Source organism: Megascapheus bottae, chromosome 19 (assembly GCF_031878675.1).
Source record: "Megascapheus bottae isolate mThoBot1 chromosome 19, mThoBot2.hap1, whole genome shotgun sequence".
NCBI classification, from domain to species: domain Eukaryota; kingdom Metazoa; phylum Chordata; class Mammalia; order Rodentia; family Geomyidae; genus Megascapheus; species Megascapheus bottae.
In genome coordinates this window covers 30505496-30530919 of record NC_143527.1, presented here as the reverse complement: position 1 = coordinate 30530919, position 25424 = coordinate 30505496, and the positions used below count along the sequence as shown (strand labels likewise).

The 25424-nt window shown below is 36.9% G+C and overlaps 1 protein-coding gene across 2 annotated transcripts in view; it reads right to left on the bottom strand.

Annotated features, from left to right (window-relative positions):
* The window catches only part of Dsc3 (desmocollin 3), a 46587-nt gene extending 25916 nt beyond the window's left edge, over positions 1-20671 (bottom strand). Inside the window, exons 1-8 of one of the 2 annotated variants that reach the window (XM_090353586.1) lie at positions 20606-20671; positions 12494-12578; positions 10305-10510; positions 8696-8806; positions 6235-6390; positions 4901-5045; positions 3018-3184; positions 302-436 (exon numbers count right to left, since the gene is read on the bottom strand). In XM_090353586.1, the coding sequence (XP_090209712.1) occupies positions 302-436; positions 3018-3184; positions 4901-5045; positions 6235-6390; positions 8696-8806; positions 10305-10510; positions 12494-12578; positions 20606-20671 (1071 nt within the window). Of the gene's footprint in view, positions 1-301; positions 437-3017; positions 3185-4900; positions 5046-6234; positions 6391-8695; positions 8807-10304; positions 10511-12493; positions 12579-20605 lie in introns of those variants that run through there. The other variant, XM_090353588.1, reaches the window with a different exon arrangement.
* Positions 20672-25424: the final 4753 nt, after the last annotated feature.

Genomic DNA, 25424 nt, shown 5'->3' with positions numbered 1-25424 from the left:
AAGATGAGTGGTAGGCATGGGGGGGAGGGAAATGGGGACCAAGACATGAGAAAGGGTATCAATGTATATGAATTAATGCACCTTCTATCTGGCGAATATAATGTAACCCTTTTATTAATTACAATAAAAATATCTGAAAAAGAGGGAGTTATATAAATACTATCATAAATGAGATCAATATATAATATCCAAACTAATATCCAATGAAATATATACATGCTTCAAAATATGACAGATATGTAATTAACTTAGATTAAATAAAAAGACCAATAAAGATAGATTTTTGATCGTAGATGCTTACAGCATTCTGCCTGAATGTGGGTGCATTGTCATTTGAATCTGTGACTGTTATGATACAGGTCGATGTACTGATCAATCCAAAAAATTGACCATCCATGTCTTGGACTTTCATTATCAACGTATACTTGTCTACAACCTAAAAACAAAAAAAAATGGTTAATTAATGTGGCATATATTTGTCCCTAATCTTGAACTAATGTGTTAATTACACACTTGAATTTGTGTGGATATATGTTTTATTTGACTTTTATCTTTGCACATAGTCTAAGTATTTGATAGAAAAGATGAAAATATAGGCAGAGGTGAAATTATACAAAGAATATAGACCAAAGCTTTAGCAAATAATTCAGGGTTGTTTTATGGGAGTTAGAATGAAAGCACAAAGCACCATCATTTGAGTTTTGTAAAAAATATCTGTATTAAATATTGAGCATAATTTGAAGTAAACTAAGTTGAGAGTTAAAGCAACCTATCACAGACTCCCTTAATAACTTAAAACTCCTGATTCAAATCTGAGGCAGTATCCAAAAGGACAAAAAAAAAGAAAGAGAAGGCTGATTGGGGTGTGGGGGGGCAATAAGGGGGGGCTGTTTTATGGCCTAGTGGTAGAGTGCTTGCCTAGCACAAACAAAGCCCTGGGTTTGATTTCTTGGTACCAAATACAAGAAAAACCTGCAAGTGATGCTGTGGCTTACATGATAGAGCTCTAACCTTGAGAAAGCCCAAGGACAGTGCTCAGGCCCTGAGTTCAATCCTCAGAACTGACAAAAAAAGGGGGTGGTTGATTGGGAATTAAAATGGAGTAGGTATTGATAGTAGATTCTGGATGCATGTTAGGAGGTAGGAAATGTGGAATTTGATGCTCAGGTGTCCTTCTTGGGTAGGGATATGAGAAACCAATACAAAGTAACAACAGACAGTTGGCAGGACAGAGTTGGCAAGAACTAGTGAAGGCATGCCTTTTGTTGCGCTTGTGTTGAGTTTCATATGTCGAATGGAAATATAAGGAAATTCATTCAGAGGTACCTGTATGGCCCCGTACTTTAAGGAGAAACTATGGTTAGAAATACCACCTTGGGAATGAGCCATCAGCCTGTACATGGTGGTTGAAATTACAACAGAAAACAAATACCCAGGGAAGATTACAGAAAGAGAGGAGCTGAGGACACAGGGAATAAGAGGATGGGAGGACAAAAAGACTAAATAAAAGACATGAAAGAGGAAATGTCAGAGAAGCAAGAGAATGACCAATATTTCAGTGGAGAAGAGTTTTAGGGGAAGTGTCAGCAAAAAACTGGGATTGATTTCAACAGTTAAGAAATCACTGTTAGCTTCACATCGTGTAGTGATGGTGAAATATCAATTGCTTGTGATACATAATTATTATTGGTTGCCTTTCATTTACTAGCCTATAACCACCCCTTCTTCATTTCTCATTTTGTGGTTCCCTCTCCCATCCCTCTGTCTTCCTTTTACTTGCTCTCCCTTCCATGTTGTACATCAAATATCTCATGTTTTTCTTCAACTAAATTCATTGTCTCTCAAACTTGTTTCTTTGCCTCTGTCATTGTTCCAAACAAAATCTCGTTATATATTTTTTCAACAAGCTAACAGATCTGGGTTTGGCTCCACAAATATAATCTTAAATAATTTATTATTTTTAAACCTCATGTTTTATTCTATAAAACTTGAGGACAGATTTTTGAAACCTTAATTACTATATTCTGTCTATATAATGTGAAGATACAAAACATTAATTATATCTCTCTAAAACTTCTTATTCACTCTTATTATGTACTTTATCATACAGATGCTCTGATGCTAAAAAAATTAAAATGGTAAAAAACAAAACTTTTGTACAACTTTTTCTTTTTGCAGAGTCCTACCATCCTCCCTTTTCTTTTTCAGCATTAAATTACAGTACTTTCTTTTTAAGGATATTATTTTGTATTTTATCCTTCATCTATCTATTTATTCTAGCTATAGTGGGACAATTAATGTATCCCAACAAAGTTATTTTATACCTATAAATCTAGTTCATCTGCTTCATCTAATCATTCACAATTCAGAGATAAAACTGGCTGGCAAAATGAAAAGAGAAATAATAATAACAAAAGAAGAAAAATTTCTATAGAATTGACTTAGACAACTCATCTTATTTCTTCTTTTAGTTTGAACATAGCACCTATCTAGTTAAGCAAGCAAATTAAAAAGACAAATTAAAATAAGCATACACATTTAAACATAAATTACCACATACATGACAATATGCCATTGTTATCATGCAAATGGTATGGTAGATCTTTTCATAATTCATCAATTTCATCTCATCTAATCCTTTCCTCACAAAATGTATGTACATGTATTATGACTGGATAGAGATTAGAGTCTGATTGACACTCCTGAAATAAAGCTCATTATCTTATGTAAGAAATGTAGTCTTTACCAAGGTGGAACTAACTAATCACACCCAGAATAAAGTAAGACAATAGTTAACAGAAATGCTTTTTTAAGAGATATTTTTTCTATATTTCTATTCCTATGGCTCCTCTTACATAAGGAAATAGAAATGTTTTATTTAAAAGGAGAAAATGACAGGAATGCTTATATTCATGTGACTTTAAAACTCTATCCACAGGATAACAACTTATAAAAAAGAAACGAGCACAGGAGGCTTAGACCTCAGAAAAATGACATTTTGCAAACGTGGAAGCTACCTCTCTGTCCATGTGATGAGAGACTGTGGTGATAACACCTGTGCTGGGATGCACTGAAAAGAGCCCAGGAGACCTGGGCCTCTGCTCCAGAATGCTGTACTTTAGGCGAGTATGCATCGTGTCTGGTTCATCTCTGTCGGTGGCACAGACCACTCCCACTGTAGTTCCTATGCATTTAAGGAAGAACGGAAAAAAGAGCTTAAAATTTCCAGAAGAGCAAAATATGTCTAGTCATTTGTACGTACTCTCTCAGATTGTAACCACAGTGAAAGCCAAATATAAAATGCATTTTTTTGCCAGAAATGCTACATCTTTAGATAAGACTCAGGAAGATGACTTTAAATGTAAAATATGAAACATTTTCATACTGAGGTATGTTTTACCCATATAAATAAAAATAGTTCATTAAATGGAAATCAAGAATAATTTCAATATATATTGTCACATAGTACAAACCCACTTCTTAAGGCACATGTCAAGTCTCCTAAATATAACTAAATGAAGGCTGGTTTAGAGTATGTTGTACCAGTTTTCAAGCAGGCCTTTAGTAGGCCAATCTCACCTTCCAATGTTACTTTTTTGGTGCATTCCTATTTTTTTCATTCTCCTTCAAGAGCTTCGATATCAACTTTACCTCATCTGAACCTCTGGCAGATATACCTTAAGTGCCCAGAGTTAATCAGAGGGTAAACATCAAAATGTCTACCCTTGATTCCTTACTGCTATTCCAGGAGAAAATGGAATTCTCAATAAAAATAGCAGAAATGAAAAATTTCTCTTCAAAAATGGAAAATGTAATTGATTCCTGGAATTGTGTAGTTCATGCAATGTAATTAAGTCTTAACAACTAAGAAAACTAAAGGCGGTTTTCATGGATTCTTGTGGTGAGCTCATAAAAGAATCTACATGAATAGCTTTTAACTATATTAAATATTCATAGGAATAATAGAGAGGTAATCTTTGTTATAATGGCAAAATATAAAAACAAAGAAACACAAAAATGTAGTGAAGATCTGAATAACTTCTAAAAACTTGACCAGGACAGTTTTCAAAATGGTTCTCTGGTATTATTGAAGTCACCATCTTTTAACTTTTTTGGCTCTTGTTATTCTCATTTCTTTCAAGTCTCAGAAGACATAATAGATATTATTATTAATAAGCGAGTAAGCTGAAGTAATTCAGTTTTCCACACAGGAGAGTAAGTTTTGAAGATAGAAAACTTTTTTTTTTTTTTTTTTTTTGCCAGTCCTGGGCTTGAGCTCAGGGCCTGAGCACTGTCCTTGGACTTTCTCAAGGTTAGAGCTCTACCAGTTGAGCCTTAGCATCACTTCCAGCTTTTTTCTATGTGTGTGGTACTGAGGAATCAAACCTGGGTCTTCATGCATGCTAGGCAAGCACTCTACCACTAGGCCAAACTCCCGGCGAAGATAGAAAACTTTTGACATTATCTTCTCTAAAGTTATTGTCTAAAGTTATTATAGCCTCAGTGGATATCATTTAACACCCTGCTAAATTAAATCTCATTAAAATATTTGCATTGGGTGTCTTTTTCTTTTATTGTTCATTCTAACCTGTGGTTCTTTTATTCTCCTCTTGGAGCAGAAAAGAATGATTAAACCCACACAAGGGACAAAATGAAATAAAGCTCACAAACCAGATAGGGTATGACACTTAAGTAACTATTGTCTGTCACTATAGTAAAATTGAAAAGGCCAAAAGTTCCTCATATGCCTGGTAAAGTTCATTAAACCTAGCAGGAATCTATGTGCTATTGTAAGTATTCAGTGCTATCTCAGAACAAAGTAACCATGAATATAAAAATCTCAGTACTACAAAACAGGAACACAAGCACATTGAACATTAAAAATAAAAAAAAGCTTTACCAAGTCTACTACTTTCTGGAACTTCAAAATTATAAATGGTTTCCGTGAAAACAGGATGATTGTCATTTTCATCTTCCACTTTGATGGGCAGGGGAAGGGGTAAATCTGCTGAATAGCCATCAGCAGTGGACGCATATGCAATCAACTGCAAAAGGAAAAAGTAACTTCAGTATTCAGTTGACACTGGACTGTAGCAAGGTAAGATACCCTACCATATTTGCTGCAAACCTTTGAAAAATTTAACTCCTGCTAAGTCTTTTCTAAGCACAAATGCCCTGTATGGAGAGAGATATATTACACAAAGATCATGAAGCATTTGGTGGAGATTATACTTCAAATTAGAATTTAGGAAAGACAAGACAATCAAAACAATGAAAAAATGAAATAAAGCATAGATCAAAGTGCAACCAAGCTAGGATGACTGTGTATATTATTCTGAAGAATTAAATGTGCCATAAAGACTCAAAGTATACTTGAGATAAATTCACAGCAAGGAAAATATCTCATATATATGTTCTATATATATATATATGCTAAATAAAACATATATATTCTAAATACAATAATGATTTCCAGTCAGGTTACTTCCAATCCCACTTAGTGTTTCACCTGAGATCACACATTTATAAATTTTCTAGCAAATTGCATCTGCTAATTTTCATATCACAAATTAATCAAAATTATTCCTTTATTAGTTAACTACAACACTGAGTTAAAATTTTTTGAGGCAAAAGCCAAGCATGTCAAATAGAAGGCATAAGTCAAATTGGTTAGTTAGTATTATTTTCTCTTTGAGAAGTAGAATCTTTCTCTCCAACAAGAAATCTACTCCCTGAGCCACAGGGATGGTACACAAACTTGTAAGACTTAATATTTTATAATTAAAACCATCAGAGTTATTCATCCATTTACTTTAGGTTCATTCATTCAAAAATGCTGGTTTATTAACCTTCATCTAGGTTGGCCTCCCACTTTTATTTTTTTATCTAGTTTGTATACATGATCAAAGAATCATGTATGCAAAAGGAAAATACAATAGGTAGGTACAGTATTGGAGAATATTTTCCATCACCTGTGAGCATATCCTGAAGAAGCATGAATATGTAAGTGACAGGAGAAGAAGATTGTATTTCAGAAGCAACACCAATTTCTTTAAAATGTACTAGAACTTATAATTAAAACTCATGGTTTCATATAGGCTTACCTATCAAACACAATGATAAATGGTTGACCAAGCATTCCAAAACACTGTAATGACTTGAAGAACAGAATACAAGAAGACAGAAAGAGTAGAGAAAATATCAAATAAGCCATTTTATCAGTAAAATTCCTACATCAAAAACATCATATTCCTCACGATCCACAGGCCGAGTACAATACAGATTTCCAGTATCTCTCTCTATGTAAAACAGATTCAAAGGTTCTTGGTCAACTCCACGTCCACTTATTGAGTAGAAGATAGTATAGTTCTGTGCTGCATCAGATATAACCTGAAAGGAAAAATATAGACATATGTAAGAAATTTTAATTAAATTAAACAAAAATCATTTTTGGTGTTTTTATTTTATGGAAAATATTTTCAATAGAAGAGTCAGAAAAACGAAGTAACATGGTTAGCAAGCAAACAAAAAGTTTTATATAATGGTGAGGGGATGCTCATTAGAATAACCTTATGGAGTAAAACTGACAATAAAGATCGGGTGATAAGCAGTGACTGCCTACTTCAAAAAAATCAGAATGATCTCAAATAAACAGTCTAATGATTTACCTCCAGGCTCTAAGAAAAATAAGAACAAAATCAAGTAAATGCGAAAAAATAAAAAAATTAGGGTAAAAATTAACAAAATGGAGACTGAAAGAACAAAACAACGGTTCATTGAAACAAAACAAGTAGTTCTTGGCCTACAAGACTAATTAACCAAAAAGGAAAAAAAGGAGAGGATACTAATTAAATCAGCAATTAAGAAAAGAAAATATTACAACAGATAGCAATAGAATTGATCAGGTAATAGAAATCCCTAATAAAGACCATTATGAAATATTTTTAACTAATATTCTAAAACTCTAGAGACTCAAGAAGAAATAGATTTTCCAAAATGTGCGAAATTGAACCATAAGTAGATCTACATGAAGTAAAAACACTGAATCAGTATTTTAAAAAATCCCAAACAAACAAAAATCCAGAAACAGATGAATTCACAGCTAAATTCTCCCACAGATTTAATAAACAGTAGAATTAATGCTCCTTAAACTATTCCAAAAAATGCAAATGGAAGGAATGCTACCAAATCCATTCAACAAATTTGTATCATCTTACACCATAAATAGGAAAAAATTAAATGGAAAGAGAAAAGTATAAAACCAAATTCCTTGATGAATCTATGTGTCAAAATTCCCAGTGAAATACTTACAATACAAATCCAACAATGAATTTAAAAGGTCATGAGCCACATTGGTGGCTCACTCCTGTAATCCTAGCTCTTCATGTGACTGAGACCTGAGGATTGTGTGTCAAAGCTAGTCCAGGCAGGAAAATCTGTGTGACTCTTATCTCCAATTAGTCACCAGAAAAGGTGACAGTGGATTTGTGTTTTACATGATAAAGTGCTAGCCATGAGCCAAAAAGTGGACAGTGCCCAGGTCCAAACTTCAACCCCCAGGCCAGATCCAAAAACAATACAAATAAAAGCCATACACCATCATCCAGTTGGCTTCATTCTAAGGATGCAAAGATGTCTCAACACAAGTATCTCAATTAGTATAATACAACATATAAACAGAATGAAGGATAAAACAACATACAATCATTTCAATATGTGTAGAAACATGAGGATTGATGAGGAGAACCAGAAACTTCATTAATAGTTTTTATTGTGTGTGTTACATTCAGATTATAATAAAAAGGAAACCTGGTAACGTCTTACTATGACCCATAACTTCTGCGTTTAGAATAAAGATTGCTAGCAAAATGCATACAGCCATAATAGTTTGGGTCCCACCTGCCTCTTCTATCTCAGCCTCCCTCTCACTACATCAAATCCAGGAAGATCAAGCTTCACAACACTTTCAGAAACCATGCATGCTCTCACCTCTATACATCCCTCTTCTTTTACACTTATGCATCTGCTTAAGACTTTCAGAACTCAATTCTCACATGTCTTCCTTGAAACCCACCTGACCATAGAACTTCACATTACCAGGTCTACCCCCAATGACTTCTCTGGCAATATTTTTCATACATAACTCTGAGACCATTTACCTAGACCAATGACCTACAAGAGAACAAGAGGCCTAAATTTCTTTCTAGCTTTTAGGAGCTATACAGGTGCCTATCACTAGTATTCCACAACTGTCAGCTAAATGATTAAATAAATGGATAAACATTCAGTGGCTACAGTCTATCTCATATCATTAGCATGTTAACACTGTTCATTTTCCATTTCACTTATTTTTTTTCCAGTCCTGGGGCTTGTACTCAGGGTCTGAGCACTGTCCTTGGACTTTTTACTCAAGGCTAGCACTCTGTCGCTTGAATCATAGCACCATTTCTGCCTTTTTCTATGTATGTGGTACCGAGGAATCGAGCCTGGATCTTCGTGCATGCTAGGCAAGCACTCTACCACTATGCCAAACTCTGGGCCCATTTCATTCATTTTTATTAAGCCTCCTGTATACCATCAATCAAATCTGTTTACTTTTAGATATGTAAACAGTCACAGCATCTGGAGGGGTATGAGAGGGAATAAACCAGACTAATAGAATGAAAGCATTCATTCAGAAGGCTTGTAAACTTACTTGTTGAAGAAACAAAGGGAAGGGGCCCAAGGAATTCTCTTGCATTGAACAAGGAATAGGTGCCCATCTCCTCTTGGCTCTCCTGAGAACAGTCTTTCCTGTGGGTCTTTTCTTTAATAACTGAATTCAGAGGAAGATATAAAAGATAAACAAAAGCATCACAGTCAAATGTATTGGAAAATAGTGACCAGCTCATAAACCTAATGGCTATCTAGTTAAAAACATCTTTTTGCATTAGAAGCGTCAGAAAAGAATATATCCTAATTTTAAAAATTACATTAACTAGAGAATTTCCTTAGTATTCTTTTCTAACATTATCATATTTTCAGGCTGATAAAAATCATTACTAAACTCATTTCTTCTTGTTTCATATTAGGTAGAGATAATGAACAGAATCTTTCTGAGCACTCTGGTGAAATGGCACTCACCTATTTTATCTGTTGAAATCTCTTACTTTCAGGAGAACCAAAGAAAGAAAATTCATGTCCTTTATCCCTTTCATCTACTTGCACTGTCCAATATAACTACTGACAACCACTAGTTACATGACTATATAAATTACAACTGAGTGAAATTGAGCCAGGAACCAGTTGCTCACAATTTTATTCCAGCTAATATAAGAATCCTAGATAAGAATGTGAGGATCATGATTTGAAGCTAGTCTAGACAGAAAAGTGGCATAAACCTGTGCTTCAAGTTTTGTATGAAGCTAAGATTCGGAGGACTGAAGTTCTAGGCCAGCTAAAGGAAGCAAAATGGACAACATTCCATCTCAAAGGGAAGAAGTTAGGTATGATGGCACATGTTTCTAATCTCAGCTACAAAAGGAAGCCAAAAACAGGTGGCTCACATTCTGTGTGCACCGGACCCAAAGCAGGACCGTATCTCAAAAATAAACAGCACAAGAAAGAATTAGAGACCTGGTGTCTTCCTGGCGAAAATAAGGCCCTGAGTTCAAACCCAAGTCCTCCAAATAAGTAAGTTCTATCATTCCATCATATGCTAAGTGCTCAGTAGCTGTTAATATTTGGCCTCCATCTCAGAGAGTGAAGAGTATAGAATCTCTATCCTTCGAAAAGTTTTACCAGATTTCTCAGTGATGTTCATTTTATTTTATGATGTAGCAAAAGGAGACATTTGATTTCATAGCAATAAATTGATAATTTTTGAGCAGCCATTTAATTAGTTTTTATCATTAGTACAGATAACATAGAATATGGGTAATTCAGTCTAAAACTTTTATCATTTTGTTACCACTTTCTTCATGGCATTCCTCAAGACCCATTTTTTATACTAATAAGAAATTATGAAGGCTACAATAGTTTATAACTGATTTATACATAAATGACAAGAGTTAGAATTAAGAAGCAGAAGAATCCTTTATAAACAAGGTATCATTTAGATTTTCCCAAGTAAAATGAATGCCAGTGCTTTACTGCTAACAAAGAAAAGAGATGTATAGAGGCAGAAAAGAAGGAAGAAGAATTTTTTAAATAGTAGGCGAGGATATCAGAAGGAGGGAAAAATCTTCTTTGTCCTTTGGTCCTCTTTGCAATTTTTAACAAGTATTTTAGTAAAAGAACAACATGCCTAAAAATGTTCAATGGACTTTGATTACCTGAGGGTGTTCCAGGAGCACAACCATCTCTTTCTTCATTTGTGTCTTCCTATCAGAAAGCTGTATGGTGAACGATTTTTTCTCATCAGACAACACAAGTGCTCTGGCTGTGAATACAGACCCATCAGCTAGAACGCGAAAGTCAGGGTCACTGGACTGGATGAGGTCTGCAGATCGGACGCATTCTTTCAAATTAACTTCAAGTGAACATTTCCCATTGTAAGGTAGAAATGCATAGGAAAGGGGAAAGAAACTGTTAAAAAGTTACACAATCTCCTTCAAAATTCTGAAATGAAATTATACAAACCAATCACTTTGTAATTGCTGTTCTTTCATGCTATTTAACAAAGCAACTGTTTTCTTTCAGGAAAAGTAATAAAAATCTTAATCTGAACACCAGAAGTTCACATCTGTGACCCTACTTACTCAGGAGACTGGGATCTAAGAACAGCAGTTCAAAGTGTGCAAACAACTAGTAGTAGAATTAACTCCATTTGTAAAACAAGAGATTTGAGTGAAAATGCCAAGAGACACAACTCAGATTCTGAATTCAAGCCCCAGTATTCGCACAAAAATAAATGAATAATAAATAAAAGAATAGTTTGATGTGTTAAGATTTGAACTCTGCGCTTCTTACTTGTTAGGAAAACCATAATTCTCAATTGCATATTCCTACTACAGAAGATGTTCTAAACCTTAATAGGTTTCTAATAGGCACATGCAAGTTATCTTCCAATTAAAGAGGCACATGCATTACACTCAAGATGATATTGAGCCACACACTCCTACAGACACCTGAATAAGCACATAAAAAGCCTTTTAGGCCAGAAGTTGTTTACGTGAACACAGAGAACAATGAAATGCATGAGTTAGTCATGTATGAAAACATCAGTCTCTAGATTTTCTCATTGACATCACTTTTTTCCCTCACAAATCCAAAGGTTCTGTATGTGTTTTTAGATCTCTGGAGCTCCAAATAAAACATTTTATGACATCCACCCTCCCTGGGAATTTTGCCAATAAAATATACCAAAAATAAATATCCAGATAGAGCTGTTTCCAATTCCTTTCATCACCTGTCTACCTCAACAGAAGCCAAATTGATTATATTCAAGTAACTATTTCCAAGTAAATTCATATGTTAAACTTTAACCCAAATCTGCCATAGCTGAACACAGCTGAATTTAGCTGGAGGAGAAGGGAGTATTTTTTACGGGAAGATGGCATGTTTCTCTTCTCTTTGTGTTTTTAATCAGGTGATAATTTCCAGTCTATTCCCTGAGAGGAACACTCCTACATCTCTTTGCCTCCATTCAACCCCCCAAACCCCATACAAGAAGAAGAAAAATGTGTTCTTTGTCTAGTAAAATTAGCCGATGCACTTCAACCTGAATTTATATACTTTGTTGAAAAAATAATTTGGTATCTTTGAGACACAATGCACACATTCTTTAAGAAACCATTGTCATGATATAGAACAAATAGTAGAGCTTCTGCTTATAAGCATGTTTACAAACATAGCCTAGTGGTAGAGTGCGTGATTAGCATTCATGAAGCCCTGAGTTCAATTCCTAGGTGCTACCTACACAGAAAAGGCCCGGAGTGGTCCTGTGGTTCAAGTGGTAAAGTGTTAGCCTCGAGAAAGCCCAAGAACGGTGCCCAAGTCCTGACTTCAAGCCTCAGGAATTTAATTTTTTTTAAAAAAAATCGCGGCTGGGAGTTTGGCCTACTGGTAGAATGCTTGCTTAGCTTGTAAAAAGACCCAGGTTCAATTCCTCAGTACCACATATATAGAAAAGCCAGAACTGGTGCTGTGACTCAAGTAATAGAGCATTAACCTTGAGGAAACCCAAGGACAGTGCTCAGGCACTGAGTTCAATCCCCAGGACTAGCCAAAAAAAAAAAAATTAAAAGCATGTATTTCAAATATTTTCAGATTTGTCCATTTACAGGGAGATTCAAATCAATTCCAGAAAGCAAATAATGTATATCATACTCTTTCCAGCCTAGGAATTGAGGTTTGCTTTGAAAACACTATTTTGGGCAAGGCACAGTGGTTCACATTTGTACCTTAATTACTCAGGAGCAGAGATCTGAGAAAAAGTGCACATGAGACTCTTATCAACCTCCTCAATCAACAAAACAACAAACATACAAAGAACTGTTTTCAAACTTCTTACCTCTGCCAATCATTCTGTCTGCTTCTAATTTAGAAGGTACATTTAAGATCACCTTTTCACAGGCTTTGACTGCAAAACTGAAGATCTAGAATTAAAAAGAAAATGATCACATTCATGTATTAGAAAATAAATTCCATCTGATCATATCAATAAACACAGAACAAGAAACTGACCCATTTTACCAACCATTTATGACCAAACCCTTCAACACACTAGGAATAAAAAAGGGAACTTGATAAGAGGTGTTGATGAACAATTGCAACTAACTTCATACTTAGGTGAGGCAGATTAGAGACTTCCCTCTAACATTAGGAACAAGACAATAACATCCACATTTACCACTTCTACTCAATATATTACCAGACCTTCTAGACATGGAAATTACTGGAAAATGAATTGAATTTAGACCTATAAACGACATGAGAAGGAAGAAGTTGAACTTATTCTAGTCATAGATAATATCTTGTATATAGAAAATTCCAAAAATCCAGTAAAGACTACCAATAAGGCTATAGGAAATACGATAAACCTACAAAAATTAATTGCATTCCTGTAAATTGCCAAAATATCTAAAAACAAAATTAAGCAAATATTTCCATTTACCATTGCATCAAAAGAATAAAACTTTGGAATAAAATTAGTCAGAAAGTATAGAATTATATACTGTGAACAACTAAATATCAATAAAAGAGGCTTTAGAAGACTCGCAAATGGAGAATACCACTTTCAAGAATAAAAGACATGTTCATCAAATTCATCTACAGACTCAATTCAATATATATATTAAAAAAACCTCAAAGCAACAAGAATCCAATTAATAAATGGACTAAGGCTTAAAGAGAGAATTCTCAAAAAAAAAAGAAGTAAGGATAACCAATAGACACATGAAGTAATATTTAATCTCTGGCCATAAAAAAAATACAAATCCAAACAACACTGAGATTCCATCTTACCTAAGTTAAAATGCCCATTATCAAGAAAACTATCAATAACTGATAATGGTGGGGATATGGCCAAAGGAGAATGCTGGTACTCTTATGGTGGGAATGTAAATTTTTTCAACCACTCTTGAAAGCAATACAGAGGTTCCTCAAAAGACTAAACATAGGGCTTCTTTATGACCCAGCAATCCCACTCCTGGGCATTTATTCAATAAACCACACAAAAGACCACACTAATGCTACCAGCACCACCATATTCATTGCAGTATTGTTTACCATAGTCAAGATATAGAATCAACCCAGATGCCCCTCAATAGATGAATGGATCAAGAAAATTTGGTATGTATAGATAATGGAATGCTTCCATCAGAAAGAATGATATTGTACCGGTTTATCATTGCTAAAGAAATGATCATTAATCCTTATGAAACCCAGAAAGCCTTGGGAGGAAAAAAGGAACAGAGATGGAGGACTTATATTTCCAATTCTGATAAACACTGAGTGGAACTTATATAGTGATTTAAAAAACACAGATAAACAGAATAGAAATGAATTCCTGAAAATTAATTTTACTAATGGCTAGCTTTTTGGAAATACAGTGAAAGAAATCTCTTTAACAAATGATTCTGAGACAATTATAAATCCTTATGCATAACAGTGAATTTGGACCCCTACATTTCAGTTGCACAAAAACTAACTCAAAATTATGAATCTAACTATAAGAACTAAAACTACTTAAAGAAAAACTTAACCATCTTTATGATTTTAGATTAAGTAATGATTTCTTAGATAAAACACCAAGCATAAGCAATGAATAAAAATTGATAGAAAAAAAATCTCATCAAAGTTTAAAACCTTCACTCTTCAAGTGATTTTATAATGTAAAACTATAATCTACATTGTGAGAACTCATGTATTATATTAACAAATATTTATATCCATCACCTATCAAGATACCTTACGATTCAATAACAAAATAAAATAAAAATAGGTAAAGATTCATAATGGACATATCCCAAGGAAGATACAGAAACCATCACTAACCAGTAATAAACATGGCCAGCCTCTTTAAATATAAGTGAAATGAAATTTTAAACTACAGTGAGAAAACTACAAAAGTGAATTAAATAAACAAAATAGAAACTGACAAGTTGTTGAGAATGTGGACAAACTGGAACCCACAAGAACAGCTGGACAAAAGGTAGAGGTACAGACACTTGTAAAGCAGTTTCTAAAGCAGTGAAATTCTGACCTGACTACAGTGGAGAGTTTCTGGGTCACTTTTCAGAGGATAACGGTGTGTGAGGGGCTTTAAGCCACACTAAGAACCCAGACCATGAAGATTCAGCCTGACTCCATAGTCTCCAAGATCCATTCATGACCCCAAGAGTGTGAGACAAAGCATGAGAAGGACACCCAGGCAGTTGTCTATATTTATTTCACCTGAGGATCCTAAGAACTTTTTCTGAGGAGGTGAAGATACATTCTGCATAATTAAGGAGTGCCAGTGCTTTGTGGAAAATAAATAAATAGATAGATAAAAGTGGTAAAGTTAAGATTAAAAGTTATGAAAACCTATGTCCACAAAAATATATCCATGTCTAATCACGGCAGCACTATTTGCAATAACCAAAATGTATAAACCATGCATTGCCCACCAACTGGTGAAGATACAAAATGTGATTCATAGAGAAAATGGAATATTATTCAGACAAAAACAGAAGCATGTTACCATATGAATGTACCTCAGAAACAACATGGCCAGTGAAAGATAGCAGACGTAAAAAGACATGCACGTTTTCACTTATATGCAATGTCCCCAAATATAGAGAGAAGAAACAGAGAGCAACAAAGTACATTCATGGTTACTTAGGGTGAAGGAGGAGCTTTCCTTTGAATAATGTACACTCCGTAGATTTACTAACATTCATCTAATTGGACACTTCACAGAAGTGAAGTTTATGGTGTATAAATTTTACCTCAAGGAAGCTGTAACAAAAAATGACATTGATGAAAAAGTGATCTTTTCCACACCTTCTTTATGATGACAATGAAAGACACTTCCCAATTTATACATTTGCTACAAAGGAGAATTACAGTTCTGATTGGATCAAGATAAAATATTTCTATGCAAAGTTAAAAAACTTCTGTGCCAAGTTGAAAGATTAGCTCCTAATAATATAATTGTTCTTATTTTGGTTTTGGTTTTCTGTTGTTGGTGGTGGTCCTGGGGCTAAAACCCAGGTTCTAATCCTGAGCTTTTTCCTTCAAGCCTAGCAGTTTACCACTTTGAGCCACAGCTCCACCTCTCACAATTGTAAATTAATCTACAGATATTTAACATACTCCAAAGACAATGATCAAGTCTTCTGATTTAAGCTTTTGTATATAATTAAAGATCCTCCTTTCTACCCTGTCACCATAGATTACAAAATAATTAAATATTTTTTTCTAAAAATTATGAAGTTATTTTTAATTTTTAAATATTTTGCCCAAATAGATGGTATTTTGTGCATGAATTTTCCTTAGCTGCCTATCTATCATGGCAATCCAAAGCCATGACAATAACTCTTCCTTTTATAACTAATAGGGCCATATCCAAAACAGACCAATTCCAAAATATAGAATCTGTTTCTGTAATTTCTATGCTATTGCATTAGTGTATACGTTATTAATATTATATATTTTTAATTAATGTAGCTTTAAAATAAATCTTGATGTTTGTCATGAGGCCTCAAACCCTGTTATCATCCTTTAAATTACCTTTGCTCTTTTTAGCCTCCATCTCTTTCCAAAAACTTTATGATCATCTGACAAAGCTTCAGGAAATTTTGCTGAAACTTCATTTCATTCATATATTCATAAGAACTCAAAAGGCTGAGATCTTGACACAGGGTCTGAGCCTTGCAGATAGAAGCCAGCCCAGGCGGGAAAAGCTTTTAAGACTCCTATCTCCAATTGACTACCCAAAAGTTGAACATGGAGCTGTAGCTTAAATGATAGAGCAATAGTTTTGACCAAGAAAAGCTCAGAGACAACATCAAAACCCTGTGTCTAAGCAGGAACTAAAAACTGGAACTAAATACATACACACATACACACATATGTAAAAGCAACATCATATTAACAAAGTCAACTACTTTTAAAGCTTCTTTAAAATCACTACTAAAACATGCAACATAAAAGCTGGGTACTGGGGAAGTGGAGCTATGGCTCAAAATAGTAAAGCACAAGCCTTGAGATGAAGAGCTTAGGGACAGGGCCCCAGGCCCAGAGTTCAAGCCCCACTACAAAAAAAAAAAAAAAAAAAAAAAAAAAAAAAGCTGAGCCCTAATATCTTATATCTCATGCCTGTAATACTAATTACTTAGGAGTCTGAGACCTAGAGAAATAAAGTCAACCCAGGAAGAAAATTCCATCTCCAGATTCACTAGAGAAAAGCCAGCCTGGAGGTGTAGCTCAAGTGGTAGAGAGCGTCTGCAAAACAAGAAAGTCAATCTAGAAAGAGAGACCCTGAATTCAAACTATGGCATCAGAGAAAGAAAAATCCAAAAAAAGTTTATATTTTTAAACACTGATATATTATAGACTGGCAATTTTAGTTTTATGAGTATCCCTTCCAAAAAATAACTCTTCAATAACTTTAAAGATGATTGTAAAAACCTATAATTATGAGCAACCTTAAATTAAAAGGCAAGGAATTTAGCTTTTAAAAATGAAAATGTAGAGATTGAGGTGTAGCTCACTGGTTGAGCACTTGTATTCACATGCAGAAGATCCTGGATTCAAGTCAGTGTGTATGCACGTGCATATGCATGCACACAGGCAAGATAATACACAGTATTGAAATCTAGGAGAGATGAGGAACTTTGTTTTATAATGTGACTTATGAATGTCATTAATATGTGATTATAATATCCAAAAAATAAATCTTGATAGGACGATCTAGTGCCAAAGGAAAGGAAGACACTGTGAGTGATTACTTGACTTTTGTGCTGTTCAGTTGTATGAGTTGAATACACAAAGAAGGCTTTCTATAAGACATCTTTCATCAATAAAGAAAATGGAGCCAAAAAGTGGAGCTGGAGGTGTGGCTCTGAGGTAGAATATTTGCCTTGCTTGGGCGAGGCCTAAGTTCATTCCAAATAACAAAGAAAATAAGGAGGAATGGAAAGGGTGTCTGAAATAGGTGATGCCTTGACCGAGCATAATGATTATGGCATTTTTAACTTCCCAGTTCTCCTCAGGACACTTCTTCAGAGTGGAAATACTACCTATTCAATCTTACCACTTCCAGCTTAGATGGTAATAGTTTTCTTTCTCCATTGCCCATCACTTGGTGATTCTGACACATTCCACCCTAACGAAGCTCATTCCCATCTTAAGATGGAGATTCAGGTTTAATGGAAAGTATGACTAACAGCACATCATTACAGATGCCTTATATGTACAACAACTGGCGTGCAGATTCTAATAGGACCAGAGAATGTGTACTGACTCCCATTTACTCAATTACTCAGAAGATACTGATGAATTTAGTAACAACATCAAGAAGCTTCTTTTGAAAAAGGCAACTGACCATGCATTAATTTAAATACATATTATACTACAACTGCATGACTTTAAAATACTCTGCTTCTCATTTACTCACTTCGTTTGCCTTAATGTTTTATCATAAATATGAAAGTCAACAGAAAGTCATTTTAGAAACGATTAGTATGTCATATGTTATCACAAACAAAAAAATCTTTCTGGTAAAGCAGTCATTAATTAATTAATAATATAAAGTATGAGATTGGGTGTGTTGGTACACATCTGCAATCTTCATAATCAAAAGGCTGAGAAAGCAGGCTCTTGAGTTCAAGGACAGCTTGGGTATATAGGGAAACCCTGTCTCAAATAACAACAATAACACAAAACTTGAAAAGATGGAATTCACATTTGTTGCAAGGGGGAAAAGAACAGACTTGGAAGACTGATGACTGCCAAGCAATATTATTTAAGTTATTGGCAAGAATAGGCGTTTTAGTAGAAGAACAGTGTTCAGATACACACATTTATAGTGTCTAATAGAATATGTAAACATCAAGGTGGATTTGACATAGTGAGCAGTATTCAACACATTCTAAAAGATCTGATTTGTAATATGCAGAATGAGTACATTGTAAACTAGTTCTTAATTATTCTTAATGTTTAGACATTAAAAGAGAAAAGTACCCTAAAAGGTATAGGAAAACTTCTCATAATAAGATAGTCTAATATGTAATTTTTGTTCTAGATTCTCTCATGAGTTTAGTAGAAATTGTATTTGAGGACAGTTCAAAACATGGTATGGAGCTGAGGAAGGAGCTGTAGGAAAGAAGCAGAAAAAGTAAAGGACTCACTGGACAAAGCTTCTGCCTGAAGACTGCCCAGTGGGAATGCTAACACATTAAAGCTGAGGTTTGTGGAAAAGGCCTGTTTTCTGAAAACCTCTTTCCCTGGAATATGTAATTCTCTTTGAAGAGACCCGTCAATCTCTGCAAAATAATGTTTCTAAAGTATTACATCATTAATCATAAATATTGTACTCAACAATTTGAAAGTTTCAGCGGGGCACACCTGTAATCCTAGCTACCCAGGAAGCTGAGATCTGAACATCACAATTGTGGTGAGGGTGAAAAGCCCATGAGACTTTACCTCCAATTAACCACCAAAAGAGCTGTAAGTGGAACACTGACTAAATTGGCAGAGTGTTAGTCTTGAGCAAAAAGCTCAAGGATAGTGCCCAGGCCCTGAGTTCAAATTCTAGGACTGAATGCCTTGGGGGGGAGAGGGAGGGGGGAAGGAAGGGGTGGAAAAAGAGATAGAGATAGAGATAGAGATAGAGAGAGAGAGAGAGAGAGAGAGAGAGAGGGAGAGGGAGAGGGAGAGAGGGGGAGAGAGGGGGAGAGAGGGGGAGAGAGGGGGAGAGAGGGGGAGAGAGGGGGAGAGAGGGGGAGAGAGGGAGCTGACTGCTAAGGTTTGGGGAAAGGCCTACAATTTTCTTCTCATTCTCTCATCCTTTACTCAGGGAAAACGCGAGACACCAAACGCCTGCTTTGAAGTGGACACGCTGTAAATGCGTTCAAGCACAACGGCAGATGACGCAGTTCGTGTTTCTGAAGAGCTATTCCATCCACTCAGTTTGTTTTCACCGAAGCAAAGCTGATCCTTGTACTTCCATTTCTTGACCATATTTTACACAACTACCAATCCCATGTTCAAATCTCTCTGATTTAAAAGAGGACAAAGCTTGTGCCCTACCTAAGGGCAGCAAAATTCACCTAGCTGGAATGAACCCACTCTCTGGGAGAGTGTAGCCCTCTCCCCTCCAGATACACCCCAGGACTGTCTCTGAACACGATACAGGCCAGCAGGATTTGAGGGCCCAACGAACTCCAGGGTGGGCTTTGAACCCCTGTAAGGATCCTCTAAACCATTCTAATTTAAGTACGACCAATTCACTCCGGTTTTACCCTGACTTTATGCACCCCTCCCTGTCACATTCCCCAGGCCCAACCAACCAACCCACCACCAACCCAGCCTTCCCAGGCCCTGGGTGCCTCTGGCACACACCACTTCCACTGGGAAGCACATGGATGGATGGCTCCGGAATGGCCTTTCCTGGAGGTCCAGCAGGACATCCCACTTCTCAGGTGTCTCCCTCCGCCCCAGGGGCCCAGGATCTAGCTTTCCATTCCCTAAAATCCCAGGTCCACGTCAGCAGAGGCCCTGCGCGCTGGCTGGGGAGGGTGGGCGGGGGGAGGAAGGAGGGACAGATACTGAAGTGCCATGTCCTGTCCGAGTGTTGCTGGATCCAGAAATAACTGAACAACAAAAACCACAGAACCCTTTCCTCTCCCTCCATCCGAAGTTGCCTGATCCACGACCAGCCGGGAGCGCACAGAGATGCCAGGGCGCCCCTGGAAATACAAATCACAGAATCGGTGCGCCCCCAAAAGAAGGGCTGACTCTCCAGTCGCCCCACAAAAAAAAAAAGTCCTTTTCACTCTTCAGTCCTCCAGAAACAAACTTAGGGCTTGTCCCCGCCCAAGAAGGGATGAGCTGAACCTGGGATGTCACCTTTGGCTCCTCCAGGTCCCCACTGCCCACGCCGGCAACGACCACCCCCAAACCCACCCGGGCTCACCAGGACGGCCAGAAGCCCGCAAAGGGCTCCGCTCAACGGGCTCCGGACCCCGGCGGCGGCTGCCATCAGGGCGGCGCGGGACAACGGCAGGAGGACTTGGGGCCCCAACGGGCAGAGGAGCTCTGAGGCTGGGAAGACAAGGGCTTCTTGCAGCTGCTTTGGCTTCGGTTGCTCTGCCCCAGAGCGTGTTCTCTCCTGAAACCCCAGCGGCCCCTCCTAGTTATTTCTCAAGTTTTATCACCGCCAGGGCGCTGGGGAGCTGCCTGAGCCTGCCCCTCTGCTCTCCAAGGCCGCCAGGGAGCTCGCTCACGAGAAAGCGGTCCCGGCCCACCCTCGGCCCGCTCTCCCACGCCCATCATCTGCCCCAGGCGCTGCCGCCCAGACCTTCCCTGGGCGTCCTGGGCGCTGACGCTGCGCACCGGCTTTCCCAGTACAGAGCCCAGATCCGCCTGTGCCAACTTGGTGCCAGAAACACCCTGGTGATGGGATCACAAGATCCTCCTTGCAGCTCCGGAACAAATTCTGGGCCATGTCTCTAAGGGTAAAACAAAACATGCCTTTTCTGTCCGTGTGAGCATGGAGGGGAAGACCTACTCTGACTGCGCCTCTTCGTGGCCTTCTAAAAGACGTTTAAGACACTAAAATTGTTCTTTGATCTAAATGATCGTTCTAAGACTTTTCTGAGAATTCTACTAAGATGAATCTTCTTTTTTTTTTTTTTTTGAGTTTACAATTAAAAGAAAAATGTACTGCGCCAAGTCTTCTTACTCTAAAATGAGGCTTGGGAATTCAACATCATTCCAGAAATACTTATCAGGTTTCAAAGCCAGTCAATATTGCATTTCCCACCCCCCCATCCCCCAAGGGCTGTGGGAAAAGGAAATGCGCGAGACTCAGTTTCCTCTCAAGATGATCATGACAGTCTCTGCGCTGGCTTATAATCATAACATAATCATAATCCTTCAGTTCTGTCTAGCCTCCATTTGATTTCAAATCCAACTACACAGATTGGATTGACTAAGAAACCTCCAGTCGCTCCTCCTCAAAGCCCATTCCAAAGTTCAGGGGCCAGGTTCTTACAACAGTCCCCATTCACCAATTAAGGTCACCTCTTACAGAATCCTTGTCCGTGTCATGTGTTTCCCGAGAGAGAGACTTTCTTCCGAGTTTTGATTCTTTGGGACCCAGGCTCTCTGATGTTCCACTTTTGAGTCTCATTTCTGAGGCTCAGGAGAACCCAGTCTCAGAGAAAACTTGGCAAATGGCTTCTTCCACTCCCATCTTCTCCACCCTCACCTGCGCCCAGGACCTCAGACAAAGCTTCTCAAAGCTTCCCACCAGCCTCATGCACCTAGTTTTCTGAAACAGCGAAAAAGAGATGCCAATGTCAGTCTCTCGATTTCTTTTCCCAATTTAGGACCCACTGTTAGAATGAAAGGTTGAAGAAATGAAGCTGGAGGTGTTGAGAAATTTTAGGGCTACGTCTCTAATTCTCTGGGGGGAATAAAAGAAAAAAAGCTTTGAAAAAAAACAAAGAAAAGAGAACAGTGAAATGGCCAGGAGTAAAAGAATATTAATGATAATTCTTCACTGAATAGATGAATATTAGTGACTAAAAACTGGCCTAGAGTGATTGATTCATGGGGGAAAAAACACGCTAAAGAGCTGGAAAAAATTGGAGCTGGATGCTGGTGGCTCAAGCCTGTAATCCTAGCTACTCAGGAGGCTGAGATCTGAGCATCACTGTTCAAATCCAGGCAGGAAAGGTTAGAAGACTACCAGAAACTGGAAGTGAAGCTGTGATTCAAAGGAGGTAGAGTGATGGCCTTGAGTAAAAAGAACTTAGGAACACTGCTCAGGCCCTGAGTTCAAGCCCAATGACAAAAAAAAAAAAAAAAAAAAGAGATCCATCTATGTGTACAGAAGGGTTTCTAAAATATTACAGACTTGTCCTTTTTGGGTGAATTTTTATCGATAAACTTGTTAAACTGGTTTTGAACATGTATGTAAATGTGTGTGTGTGTGTGTGTGAGAGAGAGAGAGAGAGAGAGAGAGAGAGAGAGAGAGAGAGAGAGAGAGAGAGAGAAAGAGGGATCTTTTTTAACGTATCATTATTCTAAATGTCCTTAGCTTTTCTATGCTCTCAGCTTTATCTCCTCAGTAGCTAGAATTTAACCTAATTATGGCTGTTTTCCAAGTGACTAAAACTATAAAATTTCTCTCCTCTAGTTGTTTAGTCTGTGATACACAATGGAGATATTGTTAAGCCAACTGACAATGGCATTTGGTTTAAATTTTCACTTTCTGCTCCAACAATTTCCTCTTTCTGCTCCAACAAAATTAAAGTTGTCACAATGTATGCCAAGAGTTAGTACTGTAAGAGAGCACAGTGTAAATATTTCTAATTTTTGTTACAAAATTCTGAATATACTATGAATATTAAATTATTATTGAATGTACTATTAGTGACTGTTTTGGATTTTCTGTCTTGTTATAACATGTATATTTTCAATATGACTACAGTAGTCTAGGTCCTAATATACAACAATGAATGTTTATAATTTAAAGAGAAATCTTTAAAGAAATTGTAATAGCAACATAAAATGACTTTGAAATAACTAAATTGCTCATCTATTTCCTATGTAAATTATAATTTAAATAAATTAATTAAATTTTTTAAAAATATGCATTTTATTTGAATATAGTTAGAAGAAGATGTCTTCCATAATTAAATTAATTGAAAGTGATCAGAAGCCATCCTAAAGCATTAAAGGCTTTTCTAGCATCTCTCTTATTTTTATTTATTTTTGGAAAAGGAGTGTAAATTAATTGTACCAAGAGCTTTTATGCTGATATTTATGTAATTTGATCAAATTTTCCCATCTATATTGCTTTTCCTTACCTGACATTTTTATTATAAAGATTATACAGAAGGGTTACAATTATATAAGTCAGTTAATTAGTACCATTTCTTCTTGAACAATGTTGCCTCTTCCCTCCTTTTCTCCCAGATTTTCCCACACATCCCCCCCACAAGTTGTACAGTTCAACTTTCAACATAGTTGCTAAAGAATATCACCTCTTCATTTGTTCTCCATTTGCCCTCCCTTTCTGAGCTTCTCCTTGCAATGTGCTCTTTAATATCTAAGCTGTCAAACTATGCAAGCAGTTGGAAGTGCCTGCTTAAAGCATAATGGACCAGAACAAAAAAAAAAGTAGTTTATTATTTTACCTTGTTATGTACTTAGTTTGGAAGATCAGAACAGCAGTGATTTTAGATGAAAACACACAACTTGAGGATTCCAGATGAACTATAACATTTTCAAAAGAAAACAACCTTCCAATAATTAGTAATAATCCTGTTTGTCCCCAAAAGGAATCTCCAACAATAGAAAGGATGGCAGGTTTGGGGAGATGGGAACTGACCCCTGGCCCACTAATCCAGGCTTGCCTGTTCAGTTCAGTGAGTAGGTGGAACCTACATACTCTCCTCTGTGTCTTACATGGTCAGTGATGTAGCAAGTGTGGATCACGTCTATAAAACACTGCCAGAACAATCATATAATGTCTGAAACAATCAGAAATAGACCAAGAATTATATATATATATATATATACCTGAAAAGAAGCATAAATTAAAGTCAAAGATCATTTTTGAACAGTCCTCTCTGAGTCACAAATTGTATTCTACCACAGAATTTTAACTCACAGTCACTTGTGGAATATTGTTTAGACAGAGAGTCACATAGTATGACTAAAGGACTCTCCACTGATTTCCCAGGACATTACTGAACACAGCCTTGGCTTTGTGGTCATTCCAAAAGATTGGAGGATCCCAAATAATAGAGAAGTTAAGCAAAGAACAATTTGCACGTATCTTATTTCTACCTAGTAAGGAGCTCTTCCAGAATCTCTGCCTGCCTCCCTCCTCTTCTAATTTCCTGTACCAAGTATCCTCTTCAGGGATCTAATTCCAGTCACTTGGAAATGTTCCAGGCAGCAAAGATCAGCTCACATCTACAACAAAATGTTGCCTGACCTAAAAAGGAAGGGCAGCTTCTTTTTCAGATTCTGTGATGGATTCTTCATATCACCACTTTTCCTTCTAGGATTAATTTGTCCTTGGAATGATTAGCAACAGGACCATCCATTCCCATTCCCAGACCACTTATCTATTTACAGTCACACCAAAGTTATATTTGTACAATTCTCACATACACAATTATCCTAAGACACACCAGGACAGTAAACCCAAACCAGGTTGGGTGTGCCAATTTCTCTTTATTAACTAATGAGTCAAGAACTGTTACAATGCTTTTCCTCTTCCTCCACTACCATCTTCAGTCTCCCTCTCAAGTATTCTCTTCTGCAAAGCCTTTTCAAAGGCAGAGGGGCAGTGACTTCTTTCTGATCTGGAAGTGATAGTCCTTTCCACACAGAAGACAAGGGTACATTGTGTGTGTGTGTGTGTGTGTGTGTGTGTGTGTGTGTGTGTGCTTGATAACTCCTTATAATAACTAAACAAATGCAGTGTGACAAAGCTCTGTTCCAAAAGGAATTTTCTTCGTTTCTCTCATTTGAAATCATCCTTTGGGACTCTTTCAGAGTAAACCTCTTTTTCCTATTCCGTGAGGCTGGGGCTTTTCCTGGATGTTCTAACTCTTCTGGACCTCATCTTGACCATCTCTCTGTACAAAGGGGATTGCACAAGTGCTAAGGTTACAGGTGTGAGTTGGCTAACTTCCAGAACTCATGTGTCATTTTTTGGGTATCATCGCCTGATTCACTGCCCCATCAGCCTTTTCTTTTCCCAGAAGTTG